This window comes from Thecamonas trahens (assembly GCF_000142905.1).
Source record: "Thecamonas trahens ATCC 50062 unplaced genomic scaffold supercont1.9, whole genome shotgun sequence".
Taxonomy (NCBI): domain Eukaryota; order Apusomonadida; family Apusomonadidae; genus Thecamonas; species Thecamonas trahens.
The window spans coordinates 182891-202624 of NW_013657671.1; the positions used below are offsets into that span (position 1 = coordinate 182891).

At 64.3% G+C, this 19734-nt stretch overlaps 8 protein-coding genes across 8 annotated transcripts; 3 read left to right on the forward strand and 5 right to left on the reverse strand.

Annotated features, from left to right (window-relative positions):
• Positions 1-453: 453 nt before the first annotated feature.
• AMSG_02285 (fanconi anemia group I protein) lies at positions 454-4710 on the forward strand (the record flags this gene model as incomplete). The annotated part of the gene is made up of 3 exons (XM_013905379.1): positions 454-721; positions 855-4537; positions 4588-4710. 3 exons carry the CDS (start codon positions 454-456, stop codon positions 4708-4710), a joined length of 4074 nt encoding a protein of 1357 aa, XP_013760833.1.
• On the reverse strand, positions 4661-5871 carry AMSG_02286 (arylamine N-acetyltransferase; the record flags this gene model as incomplete). Its single annotated transcript, XM_013905380.1, has 1 exon — positions 4661-5871. One exon carries the CDS (start codon positions 5869-5871, stop codon positions 4732-4734), a length of 1140 nt encoding a protein of 379 aa, XP_013760834.1. The 3' UTR covers positions 4661-4731.
• Positions 5872-6034: 163 nt separating this feature from the next.
• On the reverse strand, positions 6035-7521 carry AMSG_02287 (cell differentiation protein rcd1; the record flags this gene model as incomplete). Its single annotated transcript, XM_013905381.1, has 1 exon — positions 6035-7521. One exon carries the CDS (start codon positions 7519-7521, stop codon positions 6136-6138), a length of 1386 nt encoding a protein of 461 aa, XP_013760835.1. The 3' UTR covers positions 6035-6135.
• A 462-nt stretch (positions 7522-7983) lies between these two features.
• On the forward strand, positions 7984-9436 carry AMSG_02288 (nicotinic acid mononucleotide adenyltransferase). The gene is made up of 2 exons (XM_013905382.1): positions 7984-8293; positions 8750-9436. The coding sequence occupies exons 1-2, from the start codon at positions 8010-8012 to the stop codon at positions 9333-9335; spliced, it is 870 nt and encodes a 289-aa protein (XP_013760836.1). The 5' UTR covers positions 7984-8009; the 3' UTR covers positions 9336-9436.
• Positions 9385-9796, reverse strand: AMSG_02289 (uncharacterized protein; the record flags this gene model as incomplete). The annotated part of the gene is made up of 2 exons (XM_013905383.1): positions 9422-9796; positions 9385-9393 (listed from the first exon to the last, which is right to left on the reverse strand). Exons 1-2 carry the CDS (start codon positions 9782-9784, stop codon positions 9385-9387), a joined length of 372 nt encoding a protein of 123 aa, XP_013760837.1. The 5' UTR covers positions 9785-9796.
• Positions 9797-10357: 561 nt separating this feature from the next.
• Positions 10358-11217, forward strand: AMSG_02290 (uncharacterized protein; the record flags this gene model as incomplete). The annotated part of the gene is made up of 2 exons (XM_013905384.1): positions 10358-10977; positions 11019-11217. 2 exons carry the CDS (start codon positions 10358-10360, stop codon positions 11215-11217), a joined length of 819 nt encoding a protein of 272 aa, XP_013760838.1.
• Positions 11218-11219: 2 nt separating this feature from the next.
• Positions 11220-13996, reverse strand: AMSG_02291 (uncharacterized protein; the record flags this gene model as incomplete). The annotated part of the gene is made up of 2 exons (XM_013905385.1): positions 11220-13875; positions 13935-13996. The coding sequence occupies 2 exons, from the start codon at positions 13994-13996 to the stop codon at positions 11220-11222; spliced, it is 2718 nt and encodes a 905-aa protein (XP_013760839.1).
• A 26-nt stretch (positions 13997-14022) lies between these two features.
• On the reverse strand, positions 14023-19654 carry AMSG_02292 (polymerase 8). Its single transcript, XM_013905386.1, has 3 exons — positions 16982-19654; positions 16678-16727; positions 14023-16494 (listed from the first exon to the last, which is right to left on the reverse strand). The coding sequence occupies exons 1-3, from the start codon at positions 19630-19632 to the stop codon at positions 14216-14218; spliced, it is 4980 nt and encodes a 1659-aa protein (XP_013760840.1). The 5' UTR covers positions 19633-19654; the 3' UTR covers positions 14023-14215.
• Positions 19655-19734: the final 80 nt, after the last annotated feature.

The window sequence follows — 19734 nt, forward strand, 5'->3', positions numbered from 1 at the left end:
CGCTCAAACCGGGCTCGCTGCTGTCCAATCTGTATGTTGACGTCGTACTCGGTGCCTACATGCCACACCAACACACCGCCAAGGGCCATGGCAGCCACTGCCATGACAAGCACCGTCCACACGCGCCACATGGAGAGCTGCGACGCGCCGAGCTCGTCGACACGCGCATCTCCCAGAGCCGACACCCGCCTCTGCGCCTTGTCCAGCTTCTTCTGCGCTTGTCTATGCCCTGGACCCATCCCTATGTCTCCTCGCCTCGGCAGCAGGAGCAAGTCTATGGGCGACTCTGTTGGGAGCACCGGAGGAGTGATGAGAGCGCTGCGAGGAGGCAGGTGCCCCAGCAGCAGCCGTCTCTTTGTCCATCGCGAACGATCACGATCGCGATCGCGATCGCTGTCGGCAAAGCGGCACCCGGCACACGGCACACTCGTCGCCGCCAACACCACCACCAGCATGGCCACACTCGTGGACCTTGTTCCCCAAGTCACGTCGCTGCTGGCAGCATCCCAAGTGCATGGAGGCTCTCTGAGGCTTTCCACACTCAACTCGCAAGCCCCGTCGCAGACTACGCAGGCTCCCGAGGAACAGGACCGGCTGCGTGGTGCCGTCGCCGACGCTCTCGCCGCCGTCGACGACGATGGCCTTGCCTCGTTGCTTAGGGATAACATGACACCGGAAACCATCGGCAGCATGCTCCCACTGCTCAAGACCATCTTCTTTGGTACGTCGTTGGGGGGGGGGGCAGGGGGGAGGGGGGGGAGAGGGGGGAGAGGGGCTCGGCGACCGCCGCGGGGCCGAAACTACGACCTTTTTCGGACCAGCCAACTCACTCTTACCCCCTCTCGACTTTTCAGGCTGCGCCACGGCCTCGGACGCGTCTGTGGCGCGGCGGACCGCAGTCTACACCACCATCATCAGCTGTTTTGCCGACGCGCGGCAGATGCTGGAGACCAAGGCCATCCAGGCGGTCATCTCGCTCCTGCTGGTCGAGCTGGAGCACTTTCCGCCGACGGCGCTCGTCGCGCTCCTCGACCACTACGCAGACCTCTTCCACGCCGGCGACGTCACTTGGGGTGCGGCGCTCGAGTTTGTGCCTGCGCTACTCTCCAATGTAGAGAGCCTCGCCGAGGTGCCCGGGCTCGGCATCTCGGGAGCTGAGTTCCAGTCTAACTTTGTCGGCAAGATCATCCGGGCGCCGCTGCCGCCGGTCATTGTCACCCCGCTCACCACCATGTTCAAGGACATCTCGCTTACCTCGCCTGACCTGCTCAAGGTCTTTGTCCGCATTTTTGAGCTCTTTCCGGCCCTGGAGATCCAGGAACTCCCTTCGCTTGTCTACCACCTGCTCCTCCTCGGCTCCAAGGGCCACCGCGCCTTCCTCCTCTCGTCGATCATCAAGGCCTTTGACGCCCAGCCGCCTCACGCCCGTGACACCGCCGTCGAGTCTACTGTCGCGCTCCATGTCAACTTTGCCATGAAGCAGGATCTCAAGCTCGGCAAGGAGCTGCTCAAGGTGGCCAAGCGCGACACGCTGGCGCTCACTCCGTTTGCGCTCTCGCTCCTCCTCTCGTCGGCGCTCATCTCGCGGTTCGAGGAATCGGTTGTCGAGATTGTCAAGCACGGCTTGCTTGCGTCGGCCAAGGACGCCGCTGCCCGCAAGGCCTCGATCTGGCCGCTCCTGGTCGACGTTCCGCTCCCGCCGGTCTCGGACCTCGGCGCCGTCCTCGACACCGTTGTCGCCGCCACCACAGCAGGCTGGGACCTCCTCGTCCCACCACTGCTCAAAGTGGCGCTTGCGCTCTCGGACCTCACGCTGCGATCGGTCGGCTACTCGCGCGAGCTGCTCGCCCAGTGCCACGCTCGCGCCGCCGCCATGCTCACCACTCTGTTTGAGGCTCACGAGATGGCACGTGCGCCGCTGCTGGAGCAAGTCTTTGCCCGGGTCATCACCCTTGCCCCGTCGGCCGAGGCTAACATTGCCCTCCTCGCCACGCTCGTCGTCCGCAACCCATCGCGGTTCATTCCATTTGCCACAAAGGTCAAGGAGCTGGTCAACTACCTCTCGTACCTTAATCTCGCCACCGCCGCCGCCCTCATTGCCGCCCTCATTCCGCTCGCCTCGGTCCTGCCGTCGTTTCTGGACCATCTCATGCTTGTCCTCAAGAAAAGTTTGTTCAATCGCGAGCTCACCTCGCGGCTGGTGGCACTCTCGGGCTTTGTCGCCCTCCTCCGCGCCCTTTGCATCGACGAGACGCCAGCGAGCAACACCTCGCATGTCTCGACCGCCAGCTCGGCTACCGGGGCCGCGTCGCTCGATCTCTTCTCGTTCTCGCAAGCGCCGCCGATGAACAGCAACGGCGCCGCTGCCGCGCCCAGCACGCGCGCCGAGACCAACCCCGACGACTTTCGGCTTGTCCTTCCCAACGGCCACGCCCTGGCGCTGGAGATCCTGGGCCATCTCAAGCGCTGCCTGACTCAACAATACGCCGTCCGCGCGCTTCTGTACGATGCCCTGCCCGAGGTTGCTGCCCGCGTTCCGGCGCTCGGCCAGGACGTGCTGGAGCTCCTCTACTTTCAGCTCTCCAAGTACTACGTCAAGGCTTCAACCGGGCCGCCGCTCAACCTGGGTGGGGCGGTTGTCGTCAAGCCGGATGCCGAGTTGGTGGTGGTTGTCGACGACCTGCCGGGGCTCCTTCGCGCCGTGCGCAAGGCGCTCTCGGCCGTCGCCAAGCCCGATGGCGGCTTTGAGCGCGCCACCTTTGCCGCTGCGCTCTCGACCATGTTTGAGTCCATTTGCGAGCGATCGGCTGCATGCAACGCCGAGGACTACGAGCTCGACAAGACGGCCAACTTTGATCCCGCAGTCGTGGCCGGTGCCGCCAACCACACTCGTGCCACCCTATTGCTTGGTCTCCACGAGGTGCTCATCGAGACTGCGGTCTCGCGCGAAGCTGCGCGCGGCGCGTCCAACATCCTCGGCCCAGCCCTCGTCGAGTACGCCAAGTACCACGAGCTCCGCAAGCGCGTCAATGGTGCAGCCGGCACCCGCAAGGGCAAGTTCAAGAAGGGCAAGGGCATGGGCCCAGGCCGGTCGGCCCTGCTCAAGGCGCTTGTCCGCGAGCAGTCGCGGACAAAGCTCTCGTGGACTTATCGAGTCAAGATGCTCAAGGCTCTGTTTGCTCTCCCGGCCGATGGCTCGGTCGCACACGCCCCGTCACTCCTCCGGCACATCATGCTCACGCTTGTCGCTGATCTCAGCGAGGGTGCCAAGCTTGTCCGCTCGGCCGGCGCCGAGTCGATCGGAAGCGCCAGCGGTAGCGGTAGCTCGGCCCAGGACGACGCGCTCGGGGGCTTTGGCGCGCCGCTCAACCCGGTTGCTGCAGCCCGCTTCCTTGCTCGGCTGCCCTCGGTCTGCTCGCGCCTTGTCCCGCTCCTTGCCGCTCAGTTTGACGCTGTCAAGGTGCTGTACGCGGTCGAGATCGACGCTGCGCTTGCCGCCGCACCGCCGCCGCAGGTCGGTGACAACTACGGCGACGCCACGCCTCTGCTCACACTTTGCCTCTCGGCACTGCACGAGGCGCTGGCAGTGGTGGCGCCGCACCCGGCTCGCTTTGCCAAAGTCCTCTCGTCGCTGGTAAGCGGCTCTGCCGATGCGCCGCTGCGCGATGCCATGGGCGTCCTCAAGTCGTGGGCGAGCGCGCTCCTTGATGCCGCCTGGTTTGAGCCGCTCTCGTCGGTCCTCGACACGCTAGTCCACCTTCTCGACAACCACACCCCTGTTGCCGACTACGTGCAGCACGAGGCGTGGGCCCGCAGCTTCATCGAGCGCAAGGCCATTCTGGACGAGGGTGTGGCGCGCAAGCTCCTGCACTTTTTCATCACTGTCTCGGTGGCCGACGTCGAGGACTCCCAGCTCAAGCTTGCTGCCGATGTCAACAGGCTGTTTGGTGGCCTCGATATGTCGACCTACGACGGCGAGGTCGAGTGCGAGATTGTTTGCGATGCCAACGGGACCGTGGTAGTCAAGCAGGTGCTCGCCGGTGTCGAGGTTGCGCTCGGCCACGTCGAGTGGCTCCTCTCACTCCTCGACTCGCTCCCTCCCTCCGACCGCGGATCCGAGATGTACAAGGAGCTCTTTGATGCGCTCTGTGTCCGACTCCTCGACGAGACCGCCGTCCTCCGCGCGCTCTCATCGTCGTCGATGCGCAACGGCCAAGCCTCGGACGTCCTGCTTAAGTCGCTCATCCACTTTTACCGCACCTCGCTCCTGGTCATCAAGCACGTGCTCGCGGTCAAAAAGGCCAAGCCGTCGTCGCGGCTGCAGAAGCTCGTTGCCAACGCCGCCGAGCTCGCCGGTCTCACCTACAACCTCGTCAACTACCTGCAGTCGTACGTAATCAATGCCTCGACGGCCCGTATCGCCCGCGAGCAAAAGCTCATCCCAGGCCTCATCTTTGCCATCGAGCAGTACGAAGTCAACGTGCTCTCGCTAGCCCAGTCATCGGGAACATCGCTCGTCCGCAACTTTAAGCGCTCCGTCGCCCGCGACTTTAAGATCAAAACGATCTGCTCAATGTCGCCCTCCAGCGCCAGGACGAGATCGACGGCAAGTCCAAGAAGCGTGCCCGCTACGGCTCGGACGACGATCCGCCAGGCTCGCCGGGCTCGTCGCAGGTCGACGACGACAGCGGACGGCCACACAAACGGTGACAATGTCGCATCGTAAATGTCTCACTTGCTCGCCTCGCAGGGCAAGATCAGTGCCGCAGGGATGAGGTCGGTCATGCCAAAGATGTCGGTGAGCGCGCTGACGACGAAACTAGCCTTGTCGTCACCATCTCCGGCCTCGCGGACTACGGTCTCGACGTCGTGGGCACGACCAGGGCTCTTCGAGTTGGCAGTGATCACAACAACAGCTTGCCCGTCAGTTGAGACCTTCACTGTGTGCTCGATGCCTGGATCGGTGCTGCGTCGCTGGCGGACAACAAGCATGCGCGAGAAGATGGATTCGGTCATGAGCCACTGGTTGAGGTCGGCAAACTCGCCCAGCTCGACCGGGATCGGACGGAAGACGTACCCCGGCACCAGAGAGGGATCGTCACTCGAAGCATCATCGGCGACGACAAGAAGTGCCATACCGACTGCATCCGAAGCGTCATCAGCATCAGCGGACCCGACGCCGGCGTACGCGCCGATGGCCACCGCGTAGGTGGCTGCATCGCCGGCTGTGAGCGGGCCGAGCGCCGAGCCGTTGTCGAGCCCAGCCAATGCACTCCCGGGTGATGCATACGCCGAGGCTGGGCGGACTGCAGCGCGGACAGGCTCGACTTGGCCCAGGGCATCGTCCCAGTCCGTGCCGCCGGCCTCGAGGTGGCCGACCACGAGGCGACCGAGCAAGGATCCGAGCGCGACTGGGGCAGTAATAACCGTTCCAAATCCCGCATCGAGAAGCCACACCCCGTGCTCGGGCCCGGCATCGACAATCAGGGCAACGTGCGAGTCACGGTCGCCCCAGACGAGCTCAGATCCGGGCAACGGCTTGTGATGGCGAACGTTGACGCGGGCGCGGACCATCCAGCACTGCACGCCGATGGTGACGAGGACCCGATGCATCAGCGAGTTCTGCTCGAGGCACCAGCCATCGCGCCGCAGCCGGACAAGCTTGTCAAAGATAACATCGTGCGAGATGGTCGGCTCCTCACCGGCGATCCAGTTCGAGAGGTCGCCCCAGGCAAAGGCATCGGTATGTGCGGTGACGAGTGCCTGCAGCGAGGCCGGGGATGGTGGCAGGCCGATCGATGCAATATCCAAACCAGTCACAGCCTCGTAAGCGGCCACTTGGTCGGGTGTAAGGCATGGTGGTGCAGACATTGTCGTGGGGTGGAGGGTGCGGGAAGTGAGTGTGGTGGCTTGAGGTGACACACCAGCGAGTGCCCTCGACACACGTGGCAGCTTTGTTTTTCTGCTCTGCCGATGTACTAATGGCGTCACGGGCATGTCGCGTTGGGCGAGCGGTGGCGGGCCAAGGGCGTTGGCAGCTGGGAGCGTTCATTCTACGAATCACACGAGAGGAACGACAATGTGCCGACGCGTGACGGGTCACAAGGCGTATGGAGCAGTCAAGGGGAGGGATGATCAGGCCTGCGGCTCCTGAAGGAGGGAGGCGCCGTGCTCGGCCTGGCCGGACGACGGCTGGGTAATGTTCTGCAGGAGGAGGGCCCACCAACGCTTGGTGGAGGGCTCCTGGATGTAGTCGTTGAAGGTAGTGTCGCGGAGGGCATCCGGGAGGCAGGCGCGGAGGGCCTCGCGGGCGCGGAAGTTGTCTGTGAGGCGCAGGTAGCAGCGGATGACATGCTTGAGGATGCGGACAGAGGGCGCCTCGACGAGGGCGTTGATCATGTTGCCGAGGACTGTAGAGACGGCAAAGAAGCGGTCGTAGGTGGCACAGATGTAGTTGAGGCCCATCTCATCGAGTAGGATCTTCTGCACCACAAAGGTGGCAACGATTTTGGAGAGCTCCGAGCCAGTCTCCATGATGCGGAGGCAGAGCGGAATGATCTCGGTGGAGAGGAGAAAGTTAATGACATCGGTGTCGTCGACCTTGACTAGAGCGCCAATGACGCCGAGCGAGGTGAGCCGCAGGTACTCAAACGGCCGCGTCTTGGAGACTGTGTTGAGGAACGGGTAGAGGAAGAGCGGGATGTGGGCGGTTAGGAAGAGCGAGCGCGTCTCCGGGTGCGAGGCCACACACTGCATGAGGGCGAGCGCGTTGCAGACACGGTTCGAGGCGAGCGCGGTAAGCGATTGCGGAGCCAGCTGTGGGTAGATGGCAACAACCTCTTGGAGCAGGACCGCCATGGTCCCGACCGAGTGCCACAGGATGGGCCCAAGCTCGGGAATGACCTCACGCTTCTTGCACAGCTCCATCAGCGCGCGCTCGCGGAGCTCGGGCGAGAGCAAGTTGAGCGTCTGGGTGTATACCATGTTCATCAGCTCTGAGCCGCCGGCCGAGCCGCCGGCTGGTGCGCTCCCCGACTGGGCTGCCGTCTCAAAGCCAGGCGGCAGCTCCGAGCCGCCGCCGGCGCTCAGGCCGGGCCCGCCCGGCCCGCCCTGCGGCTGAGCCGCAGAGCCTGCGGCAGTAGCACCCCAACCCGGCGGCGCGCCTGAACTCGAGCCTGTTGCACCCCAGCCTGTCGGCACGCCTGTTGGCCCCACGCCAGCCTTGCCGCCTTGGCGGTAGTAGCCGCCGTGAGCTGAGCCGTCGCCGAGTCCGCCGAGTCCGCCCTGGTAGCCAACCTGGGCCTGGGCCGCTGCCTGGGCCTGGGCCGCTGCCTGAGCCTGGGCCGCCGCCTGAGCCTGTGCTGCAGCCTGTGCCTGTGCCACTGCAGCGGCATGGGCCTTGTTGTTGCTGTTGCTGTTGCTCACGTTGCCTCCGCCCGACGTGTTCTTGCCGCTCTTCTTCCCGCCGCGGTGGTAGTGCTTGGAGCCGCCCTTGCGGCCCTTGCGTTTGTTGTCGCTCATTGCAGGTGTTGGTGGGGGGGGGGGGGGGGGGAGGGGAAGGGAGGAGTAGGTGGGTGAGAGGTGAAGGGGGTGGGAGAGAGGTGTGGGGCAGGTGCAGGGGGGGGTAGAGGCTGGAGGTGGTGGAGGAGGGGGGGGAGGGGGTGGCCGTCGCTCGGTGGCTGACTTTGGCGGGTCACTCGGCGGCAACACAGGCGGCCAACGACAGAAATGACAGACACAGAAATAAAGGCAGGCAGACAGAAGGGGGGTGAGGGGGGGGGGGGGGATTGACCGACAGCGATCAGGACAACTAGCACTGCACACTGTTGTGATCTGATGATGATGCTTGACAAGGTCGGTGCCAAGGCGCTCGAGGGTGATGGTGGCCATGATCGCAGTTTACTTGCCTGTGAGGGAGGTGAACTCGACAAACTGGGCTGGGCGCACCTCCCAAGAGGGCAAAGGCAGAGCGGAGAGACACTGGTCTCTCTTCCCCCGAGGGTGGAGAGATGTCGAGCGAGCAGCAAGCGAGTGCAAGCAGTGTGGAGAGCGAGAGTGGAGGGAGCATGTGCGGATACAAACGTGAGTATTCCATCGAAGTTCCTGCGTCATCGTCATCGTCATCGTCGTCCCGGGTCAAGGTGGCTGTTTACGGAGGTTCGTTTGACCCCATCACTGATGCCCATCTCAAGGTCATGGCAGAATGCATCCACTCGGGCAAGGCAGATGAGGTATGGGTTGTTCCCTGTGCAAACCGCCGCGACAAGCCCCTTGTTGCTTCTGCTCTCGACAGGTACGTCATTCCCACCCCTACCCTACCCCCCCCCCTACCCCCCCACCCTTGCCCACGCCGCCTTCCTCTGCTCAAATGCCCCCGCCACCCACCCCAGCCTTGCCTTCCTTTCTATCTACCGTTTATGTCGCATGTATCGATATCTCCCGTGCGGCACACACGAGTGAAGGGCGTGTTGACCTCTAGGGGTTGTAGGTATGGCCTACATACGCTCGCTGCTCTTCCCCCCCCTCCCCCCCCCTCCCCCCTTGAGTCTGTCCTTCCTCTCCACTCGGCAGGCGATGGCAAAGCTGGCCCTGTCGACGATTCTGCCATCCGATCCCGTACATCACACACTCACGCGGCACGGATGGCTGATCTCGATGTCGGACACACGCACATTCACTGTCTTCCTCTCTTGCGCTTGGCTCATACTGACACTGATACTGATACTGACACCGCTACTGACGCCTGCAGGCTCATCATGGCGCACCAGGCGGTCAATACCACGTTTGGATCGCGTTTCCCTGTCTACGTCAAGGACATGGATGTGTTCAACGAGACCGCAACGCCGACGTACTATCTCATGAAACAGCTGACAAAGGAGGTGCCCGGCAATGACTTTTACTTTGTCCTCGGCTCGGACCTGCTTCCTGGCCTCCGCAAGTGGGACATGGGCGAGGAGCTGGCCAGCGAGTTCAACTTTCTCATCATGGAGCGCCCGGGCTATCCCATCTGCAAAGAAAACATGCCGGCCCACTACGAGCTGCTTTCCCGGCCCGAGTTCACCATGACCATCACCAAGCTCTCGTCCTCTGAAGTCCGCAAGCGCATCCGCAAGAATGTCTCGCTTGTCGACGGCCTCATCCCGTCGTCCGTCCTTGCCCATATCATCCGCAACCATCTGTACAAGTGCAGCCTGCCGCAGCAGTCGAATCGCCTGCCGCTCTCAGTCACCACTCCGATCTCGGTTCACCCCGTCCCGGACCTCCCCGATGACGACTCGTCGCAAAGCACCGCGGCGTGCACTCCCGAGTCCTCGCCCCGCCCTGCCGACGCCTAAATTACCTCCTCAAGCACGAGCCCGCAGCTGGTCGCCAGCTCGGCCACTGTCAGTCCGTCTGAGTTGCGAACCTCGGCGATAAAGACCCTCGCACCCTCCTCGCCTTCCTGCTCCACTAGCGCCGCCATCAGCATCCGCACCATCGCCTCCTTCCCGCTCCGCACAGCCACATGCATCGCCGTCGTTTTCCGGTGCATTGCCCGCTTCTCCCACCGCCTTCCGCTGCTGTCCATCTCCCACACCACATCGTTCATCATCACTACCTCGCCGACCCGCGCACCGCTTCCGATCAGCACCTCGCCTGCGCCAACCGCCCCTCCAGCCGCCGCTGCCACCAGTAGACTCAGCCCGCCGCCGCCAGCCCGGGTCGCCCCGTCGACCACGGCATCCGCTGCCAGCCCGCCAGCCACAGCCTGAGCCACGGCCTCGGCCTCATCGCGCCAGCACATACCAGCCACCACGTCCGCCATCAGTTGCCACCTTCTGCCAAGAAGAACCAACTCGGACAGGTGTGCCCATACCTGTGCCCGTGTCGCCCACCACAAGCTCTTGTCGGTCCCGATGCCACACCACCGCACATCATCCTTCCAGGATCTCGAGCCGGTCATCACCAGCCCCGTCTTCAAACGTCACACATCACATCACATCGCACATCACAGACCGGACATCGTCATCGCACCGCATTCGTCCACGCCATAACTCACCATCATCATCCCATCCCATCACATCCCATTCCATCACATCACATCACATCACATCACACATCACAGCATCGCATCACACATCACAGCATCGCATCGCAACACACCATATCACACCTCGCATCGCAGCACAAACAGCTACCACATTGCACACCACATTGCACCGCCGCACACACACACACACACACATACACACAAACGTGCTCTCTTTCTCCGCCACCACTGAGGTCACGAATCGGCTGCACTCGAGCACCACCGCACCTGCCGCACATCAAGGCGACGCCGCTGCGGCCCACTACTCGCCACTTGCGCAAGGGAGCGATGGAGATTTCGGTCGATGCAGAGGCCATTCCGTCAGTGGAGGCTACGGGCGGAGCGGTGGCGGTGGCGGTGGTCGGCTGGACAGCAGGCCTCCTGGTGGTGCGACGGGCGGTGGCGGCGGGGCGCCTGGGCGGGGCGGGACTGGCGGGGAAGCGGGCGTGGGATCTGGCCTTTGATCACCTCAACCACATCCATGCTTGTCTCACCACAGGCCTGGCGGTGGCCATCATGGCCATCGATGCGCGCATCCTCGCCATGGCGCCCATCGTCGACACATGGAGCCGTCCGCTCCACTGGACCACCTGCGGCACCGTCGGCTACCTCGTTGTCGACGTCATCATGCAGCCGCTCATCATGCGTGCAGAGACCGCCAACTGGGACTACTTTGCCTTTCACGCCTCCATTCTCGTCGGTTTTGCTTCGTGTCTCGCTACTCATCGCGGTGGTGTCGTCGTCGCGTGGGGCCTCTTTTCCGAGATCGACTCGGTTGTCAAGGGCTGGCAGCTCCAGCTCCACCATCACTTGCGAACAAGCCGACCTGAGCAGCGCATCCGCTGGGCGCCCTGGCACAAACGCCTTGCCCTCTTTCAAGTCATTCTCTTCTTCTTCTCGCGCGTCTTGTTTTCGTCAACCTCACATCCGCGCTCTGGAGCCAAAGCAGTTTCACGCTGCTCTCCTCCGATCCGCTGCTCGCTCTCCAGGCTCTGTTGGTTGTCTCGGGCCTCGTCACAAACAGCACCTGGTTCTGGAGCGACGTCGACGAGCTGCACCGCGTCCACCACATCTCGACCACCAAAATCTGGGCTATCATCGCCGCTGCCGGCATCCCGCTCGCGGTGGTAGTTCACTTGCTCAGGTAGCGCTATTGATGCGGCAACGGCTCGCCGTCCAGCTCATCATCAAGGCCAGCGTCAGCGAGGCGGGCCCGGAGCTTGGCCACCTGGTCGGCGTACGCCATGAGCACCTTCTTGGTCTTGAGCGCGATGTGCTGCAGCTGCGACTCGGCATCGTCACGCTGTTGAGTCACCTTGGCCAACTGCGCCTCGGCCGCGTTACGCGCTTCGGTTGTCACCCTGAGCTTGGCTCGGAATGAGCTGCGCGTAGACTTGAGGCGCGCCATGAGCGCATGTGCGTCAGGCGCCGACGAGCTTGTCGACGACAGCGACAGGCTGTCGTCGAGGCCACTGCTTTCGGCGGCGGCGGCCTCAGCCCGCGCCCGCGCCTCGTCGGCCTCGGCAACACGCCGCCGCAACAGCGCCACCTCGGTCTCCAGCGCCTTGGTCTCTTTCGACGTGAGGCCAGCCACCCGCCGCTGCAGCCGCTCCTTGGCCTTGCTCTCCGATGCAACCGACTGAAGCGCGTGGACCTTGGCTTGTAGGCTCTTGATCTGGCTCTTGGCCTTGGCTGCCGCGGCCTCGGCTGTACTCGCCCGCTCATCGGCCTTGGCCGCCGCTGCCCGCGCCTTGCGGCGCGCGCTCTGCGCGCTCGCAACCTGCGACTTGAGCGTGGCCTCGGCCGCCGACGACGCCGCTGCCGCCTTCTCCTTGGACGCCAGCGCAAGCTCCAACGCCTGAATCCGCGCCCCACGTGCACCGAGCTGATCTTTCAGCATCGTCACCTGGTCTCTAAGCGGCTTGGTTGCCGAGTTTGCCGCCCGTGCCACGTCTTCCTTGCACTTGGCCTCGAGCGCCTTGATCTCGGCCGCGTGGCTCTCCTCGGTTGTCGCTACTAGCGCCCGCAACCGCTCGGCGTCGGCCTCCATCTCTGCCGCCCGAGCCGACAATGCCGCGTTCTCGGTCCGCATGCTCGCCACGTCGCGCATCAATGCGCTCTTCATGCCCTCGGCAGACTTGAGTGATGCCTCGAGCTGGGCGTGCACCCGCTGTGCGGCACTGAGCTCGGCCTCAGCCTCAGCTGCGCGCTCGTCAGCTGCCATGGCGTCGGCTTTGCGATTCTGCAGCAAGGTGTTGACCGTCTGCAAAGCTCGCTGGTACTTGGCCTTTTCCAGCCGCGCCTTGATGGTAAACTCACGCAGTGACGCCGACTCGTTTGCACAAGCCTCTTCCCCGACGTTGACAGTATCGGGGAGGACTCTGGGAGCCGACTCGGACGCCTGCGCTTGCTCCAGCGCAAACTTAGTCTGCATCTGCGACTTGAGGGCCATCAGCTTGTCCTTGGTCAGGGCCTTGAGCTTGGCCACTCGCAGTTTGCTCATCTTCTTGTGCTTGGCCAGCAACAGCCGCGCCCGCTTCCGCACCTTGACCACCTGTTGTTCGGCCGCAGCCTTTTGCTCGCGCGTCGCCTTGAGCTCGGCGGTAAGCGCCACCAAACGCGCTTCGCTGCCGCCACCGCCACTGTCTGCAACGCTCTCGGCATTGCTCTTAGCACCCGCTTCTAGCTTGCGGTACTTTTTGACGGCAGCCTTGGCCATCCGCTCCACCTTGGCCAGCCGTGCCTTGGTCCGCTTGTGGTCCGCCAGGAGGCCAGCAGCCTCGGCCGCGACAACCTCGATGAGCGTCGGCAATGACGGGTCGTCGGGAGCCGGCACACTTTGCGACGGATCGTCGCGCCCACATGACAGCTCGTCGTAGAGTGTGCTGAGTGCCGTCTTCATCGCAGCCAGCTGTGACACAGCCATCTCAATTCCAGGCTCGAGGCCGGCCGCCCGCATCGACTCGACCGCAAGCGACTCGCCCGCTGGCGAGCCAGGCGCAGCCACTGCGCCCTGCGATGCCAGTGACTCTTTGATCTGAAAGTGATGGATCTCCGACCGCTGCTGATCGATGGTCTCGTTGAGCTCGGCAATGACCGACTCGAGATGGGCAACCTGGTCGCGGGCCTCGCGTGTCTCGTCGTGCGCTGCAGACAGCGATGCGTTCGTGGCATCGAGCGAGAGTTTGACCCGCGCCGCAGCGGCTAGCTCGCGCTCATGACGGGCAGTCTTGCTCTCGGCCACGTCCAGCTTGGTCCGGAGCTCGGATGCCTCGTTCTGCAGCTCAACTAGCGCCGACTGCGCCGAGCTCGTCGCCACCTTGGCCTTTCGCGCCGCCTCTTCAGCAGCATCGCGAGCCACGCCCGCTTCCTTCACCTGAGTCAGCAGCTCGGCTTCGCGCTTGCGCACAAGCTTGAGCTGCTCTGTGGTGATGCGGGCCTCAGCAGCGGCAGCGGTCGCCACCTGGAGCTGGGCCTGAAGCCCGGCTAGCTCGGCTGCATGCGCCTCTTCCAACTCGGCCACGTGGCCGACCGCCCTCTCGCGATCAGCCTCTGCACTCTCCAGCCGTGAGCGGAGCAGCTGCAGCTCGGAGCCCGATCGCTCTGCGGCTGCCGTATCCGCCGCCGCCGCCGCCGCTCTGTTGATCGACGCAGCGCGAGCGACAAGACCGTCGAGGGCGCGCCACCAACGGACCTCGTCCTCGACCATGGCCAGCGGAATCCGCTGCGAGTCTGCGTGACGGCGCAACGCCAACGGCACGGCATCGGCAAGATCCAGAACAAGCGGCAGTGCGTCAAAGCCTTGGCTAGGACCAGTGAGAGCGAGGAGAGGCTCACCTGGCCGTCGGTCGCGTATTGGCCAAACAGCTCGGCCACCAGCTCGCGGTCGGCCTCGCCCAGTGCCGGCAGGCCGGGCCCGGTGCTCATCCCGCCGAGTGAGGTGTATGTGTGAGGGGGAAGGGTGAGGTGTAAGGCTGGGGGACGAAAGGGGTGTTGTGGGAAGGGAGGGGGGTGCGGAGGGGAAGGTGCGGGACGGTTGGTGGCTTTGGCGCGCGATCGCAACCGCGATCATGATCAGGTTCTCTCTCGCTCTCCTTGAGTTGAAAAGGGGCATCGGAGCACAACACGCTCATTCGCCCTCGGAGCCTATCCGCTCATCTGGGCGGCAAGGATGTCGCAGACTTCGGCATGGAAAGAAGAATCGGTTGAGTTGCGCTTCTCGTACTCGATGGACTTGGCGTGGGAAAAGACAAAGAGAAAGCGGACGGCGACGTGGTCAGCGTTGGGGACGACCCAGATGTTGTTCGACTTGCGGACCTCGGAGGTGTCGATCAACTCACACAGTGCGACACAGATCATGTTCTCGGGATCAAGGAACCGGGCCTCATACTCGTCGGCGTCGGCAGTCGTGGCGGCAACCCTCGTGCCGCGCCCGGTGAATCGCGAGTTCTTAGTCGAGTAGCCCATCGAATACGAGAGCGTGGTCGACAGGTAGATGCCGCTCCCATGCGCAGAGCCATGGCGCTGCAGCTTGGTCCCTGACGCCGACACCAGGCCGCGTCGCGAGATCGAGTGCCAGTTCTGAGTCGGCGAACCGTGCCACGCAAACTTGGATCCATGCTTGACCTTGAGCTCCTGGAAGACAGCCTCCTTCTCGGGCGCAGATGAGAGCATGAGGTACTGGAAAGGGGTCTTGATTTGCAGCCGCTGCTCCGGCGGGAGCAGCACAATGTGCGACCGGTTGGATGAAATGAGCCAAGCGAGGAGCGGGTAGGCAAACCGGTTGGCCTCGTTGAGCCGGTCCTGCAGCTGCTGTGCAGACGACACCGACGCCATCTCGGCCACAGGCGGGAACGAGTTGAGGATCTCGCGCAGAATAGTAAAGTCCTTGTTATCCGGGTCGAGGACCACCACCTGTCGGTCGTTCGGATCGTACAATCGCGGGAAGGGGTCGAAAATGAGCTCGGCCTGCGCGTCGGTAGCAGCGGCCACGGCAAAGCAGACCAGCAGGTCGATGATGGCGGTGCCGAGAGCCAGCTCTGCCGCGGCGTCGGCGGCCACGCCCAGATCCTGAAAGGCAAACGAGCAGATTGTCCGCGAGCAGACTGACGGCTTGAGCATGAGCCCAGATGCAAAGAGGTGCGGCTGGTCGCAGATGATGCAGACCGAATTGAGATGTGGCGTCCGTGCGTTGAGATACGACACAATGAGGCTTGGCAGGCCGTGATCATAGTCGACCATGTTCTCAACGTCAAGAGCGCCCAAGCCGTCGTCACCAGCAAAGATGGCGCCGCTGTGCGGGGAAGCCGTTTTGGCAGCTGGTGAGGCTTGGCTTTCCTCGTCGGCCCGGCCGCTCAGCGTCTCGCCGTGCGCAATGCTGAGCATGTGTGCGTACGAGCCCGGAATCGGCCCGCCCGGCGGGTCGTCCAGCAAGCTTTCACCGCGAGTCAGGAGGAGCTCTGTTGCCTCCTCCATCGTCGCTGCGATGTTGAGCGCCGCAATCGCAGCCTCGAGTGGGAAGCCCATATCAGTGAGCGCAACTGCCACCTGCAACAGCTGCATGTGAGCAAGCGAGTGGTTATCGGAAGCGGGCGCGGTGAGTGCAGCGGAAGTCGTCGACGTCGCCGACGTCGCCATTGAGCTTGTGCCCGCCACATCGTCGATCGTGTCCTTTCCCTTACCCGCGTCCTCGCAAGGAATGGCACCGTCGAGATGGCAGTGCTTGAGCCGGGTCGACAGCTCGCTCCATATTTTGCCGAGGAAGCTGTTAAGAATGTTCCGGAGCTGGAACGCGAGTAAGAATGGCTTGTCCGAGTCCTGCGAGACCCGCACCCGCGGCGGATCGCGCGAGAAAAGGTACGAGGTCGGCACCAAATCAAACTCGATGAGCACTGGGGTGGACATGTCGACGCCCCAGGCCTTGCCGGTCATCCGAGTGAGCGGCGGCCACCACTGGAGGGTGAGCGTACCCGAGTCAAGACCGCGGAGCGCAGTAAAGTCAGCGCGGCCCTTGCCATGAAGCGACTCAAAGATGGCGACGTCGCGGGCGAGGAGCTTGTGGCCGGAGATGGCACGACTCGAGACTGCCATCGGATGCAAGTCCTCCTCATCGTCAGAAGAAGAGTATGATAGCTCGAGCACGCACTCTGAGTCCGAGTAGAGCGAGAGGATCGAGTCAACCGTCGAGGCCCGGGTCACATGGCCCACGTACGGCACGCCGAGCCGCTTGGCCACCATTGCGCACGTCTCATCGACAATGGTTGTCAGTGGACCCGAGACTAAACTCATCGATCCACCATCCAGCAGCGAGCATGGCTCGTCCGGGTAGCCATCCGCCATGACCAGAGTCAGCGCCACACTCTGCCCGCCAAGTCCGTCTCCGATCTCCATGCCGACCGTGTTGGCTTCCGGATCGTACTCCAACCCTGAAACCAGCCATTTACCCCCCACAATCGCACACGCATTGTGCCACCATTGTCAATCATTGGGATGGTGAGTCTGTGCCAGAACTTGGCATGTCCGTCCGTCTTGGTTCTTCGGTTCGGCAACTGGCTTCCATTCGCCTTTCCACCACCACCCCCACCCCCTACCCCATGCCCTGTGCGTACTCTGGATCATCCGGTTGGCCTGGTGCGCGGCATGGCATGCTGCAAGGTCGCTTTCAATACGCTCGCGAAGCCATGACGACATAGTCCAGCGTCAGGTGCCTCCCCCTTATTGCGTGGTCAACCCCAGTCGGGCGGGCAGGCACCAGCCGAGTCGCACTCGGCAGCGGGGGAGGAGGGAGGAGGAGGAGGAGAGTGTGTGTTCATCAACAAGCTAGGCCAGACAGGATCATGGCCCGGGGCAAGCCCACGTGAGAGAGAAGGTGGCTTGTTTCAAGGGCTTGGGCTCGGGATCGGACGAGGGTACGAGACTGCGGGTGCCCGGGTGGTGGTCGTTGTCGTCGAGGAGAAGCGGTCGGTGGTGGTGGTGGACGAGGCGGTACGCGGCTGGGCGAGGTGCGACTCGATGGCGGCCGAGATGGCGTCGAGGTTGGCCAGAGTCGACTCGATGGCGAGCGAGTCGATGGAGGCCGAGTCACTGGAGATGAGTGACTCAGCATCGTCGTCGTCGTTGTAACCGGTCTGGGTGTGGACAGGGCTGGCGCCCGAAGCGACAAGCTGCTGGTTGAAGACCGCCTGGCGGTGGCGGAGCTGCTCGAGGAGCTGGGCCTGCTGGGCCTGGACGGCGGCGGGCGACGAGGCCCGCGACGAGGCGGGCGACGAGAGAGCCGAGTGGGTGGCGCCGCCGTGGGCGGAAAAGTGCGAGCGCAGCTGGCGCTGGAGCTCTGCGGTCTGGGCCTCCATCATCTCACGGCGGGCGCGGAGCTGCTCGGGTGTCGCCTGATGGAACCGCTGCTTGGCAGCCTCAAGCTGCTGCAGCCGGTGGTGGCGCGCGGCGTCGTCGGGCGAGAGCGCTCCGGCACTCATGGAGCTCTGAGAATACCCGCCTGGCGAGGCGTAGTACGAGAGGCCGGGCGAGGCCGGCGTCGACGAGACGACCGGGACCGGCGAGGCGGCGGAATACATGGCGGCGGCGCCGGGCTGTGGATGCACAATATGATCGGGCGACATGTGCAGCTCCGGGTGCTTGCGCAGGTACTGTTCCGGCGGCGTCGTCGTCTCGTGGCCGTCGGGGTAGATGTACGTGATCGAGGTGATCTGCGCCGGGCCGGGTGCTTCGGGCCCCGGGAGGTGCGAGGGCTGCGGCGGGTAGTACGAGAGCGACGGAGCAAAGACGGGCGGGCGCGGCGGGCGTGGCGGCTGCGGCGGAGCGGGCGATGGGGCTGGGTAGACGTAGCCTGGCTGCGGCGGGCGCGGCGGAGGAGGAGGCGGCGAGTGAAGCGGGCGAGTCTCCTGGCGGCGGTGGCGGCGGATGGTGGTGATGACCTTGCGGCGCGGAATGAGGTGGTTGGCCTCGAGATAGGCCTCGACAGCGTTGAGCGACGACTGCAGCATCTCGTGGGTCGACTCGGAGCGAGCGAGGAGAAAGTTGAGCAACCGCTCGCGGTTGATGTCGATGGCCTTGACATGGCGAAGCTGGGCCTGGAGCGGGAGCTCCGGGTCGAACGCGCCCTTGCGGGCGAGAGGGTCTTCGCTGCGGCTCTTTGTGCGAGCGCGCGAAATCTCGGCGTCAAGCTCGGCGGCCAGCGCCTTGGATGCCTCTGCAGCCTCGCGGGCAGCCAGCATGTGCTGGACGCGCTCGTTGGTGACGGTGGTGGTCGTCTCGAGTGCCCCCTCCATCCGCACGCACTCGCCGATCTCAGGCGGCATTTCCTCTAGCGGGAGCGTGGCGGCGAGCCGGCGCAGCTCGAGGCTCTCTTCGGTCGAGTAGACGGCGAGGCGGAGCTCCTCACGAGCGACCGTTGCGCGCTGAGCCTGCTGCTCGAGGTCTGCGATTTGGTGAAAGGCCGACGCGAGGTCGGTGTCGAGGCCCTCCTGCTCGGCGAGCACCGAGTGAATCTTGAACTTGAGAGCCTCCTCCGAGTCGGCAGCGTCGGCAATGTCCTCGCGCATGGCGGCCAGGACACCCGGCAGCGGCTCGTTGTCGCGGAAGAGGGCGGCAAGCTGGCGGTTGGCCGAGATGAGCCGGCGGACCTGGTACTCTTCGCGCAGCAGCTGCGCCGTGGCCCACTGCTTGGTACGCTCGATCTCGGCGCGGACGAGCGCGGCCTGGCGGTTGATCTCGGTCTGCGAGAGGCCGGCGGCAGCATCGATGACGATGCCGTTCTTGTCGCGCTGGACCCGCATCGGCGCGGCCATCGGCAGCCGGCGCAGCTCCTCGGGAGCCGGTGGCATGTTGGCGGTGAGCATACGCTCGGTCTCCTGCAGAACCCGGAGGCGGCGGGCATGGGCCTGGCGCTTGGCCTCGGCCTCGGGATCCTCCGACGGGCCGACGGCGGCGGCAGCAGCATCGACACCGGCTTCAGCATCACGGGCTGCGCGCCGGCGATTGCGGCGGGCAGCGCGGACGGCAGCGGCGTAGGTCGGCGGAATGCCCTGGTCGTTGCGGGCCTCGGCGACCTCGTCGTCAGTAAACGGGTTGCCGTCGTCCCACTCGGCCTCGAGCGCGCCAACGTGGTCCTTGCCTGCCGCAGCAGCCATAGCGGCGTCATGTCGCGAGTCGACTGCATGCTTGCCTGCTGTTCTGCCCAGCTTGCCTGTCGTCGCCGCCGACTTTCTCCGGGCCTTTCTGCCCGTCGTCGACGACGTCGACGAGTCCCGCCGGCGGGAACGGCGACCAGCCGGGTCAAAGACCGGCACTACGTTGACGTCCTCCTCCCAGCCACGACCATAGCCTTCGCTTCCGTCGGCTCCAGTTGACGTCTCCTTCCGTGCTGCCGCCCGCCGCCGCCTTGCCGCCTTGTCATTCCGGCGTCCCTTGGACTCGGCCTGGCGCCAGTCGGAGACCTCGCCAAGGACGGCCGAGGCCGACGAGGTCTCGTCCTCGGCCACAGCCTCACGCCGGTCCTTGCCCTGCTTCTTGCTCTTGCTCTTCGACCGGTGCCGCTTCTCCCCCATCCTGCCTGGGGAGTATATCAGTGACAAAGTCGAGTGTTGGTCCTTTGGGCGCTGAAGGGGGGAGGGGGGGAGTGTCAACGGGTGAGGTGGGTGGGGGGGGGG

Coding starts and splice junctions, on each gene's coding strand:
- AMSG_02288 (XM_013905382.1), top strand. CDS start 8,010: ATGTCGAGCGAGCAGCAAGCGAGTGCAAGCAGTGTGGAGAGCGAGAGT. Junction 8,294..8,749: donor GTTGCTTCTGCTCTCGACAG/GTACGTCATTCC, acceptor TGACGCCTGCAG/GCTCATCATGGCGCACCAGG.
- AMSG_02292 (XM_013905386.1), bottom strand. CDS start 19,632: ATGGGGGAGAAGCGGCACCGGTCGAAGAGCAAGAGCAAGAAGCAGGGC. Junction 16,728..16,981: donor ACCCGGGCACCCGCAGTCTC/GTACCCTCGTCC, acceptor GCGTATTGAAAG/CGACCTTGCAGCATGCCATG. Junction 16,495..16,677: donor GGCCAACCGGATGATCCAGA/GTACGCACAGGG, acceptor GGCTGGTTTCAG/GGTTGGAGTACGATCCGGAA.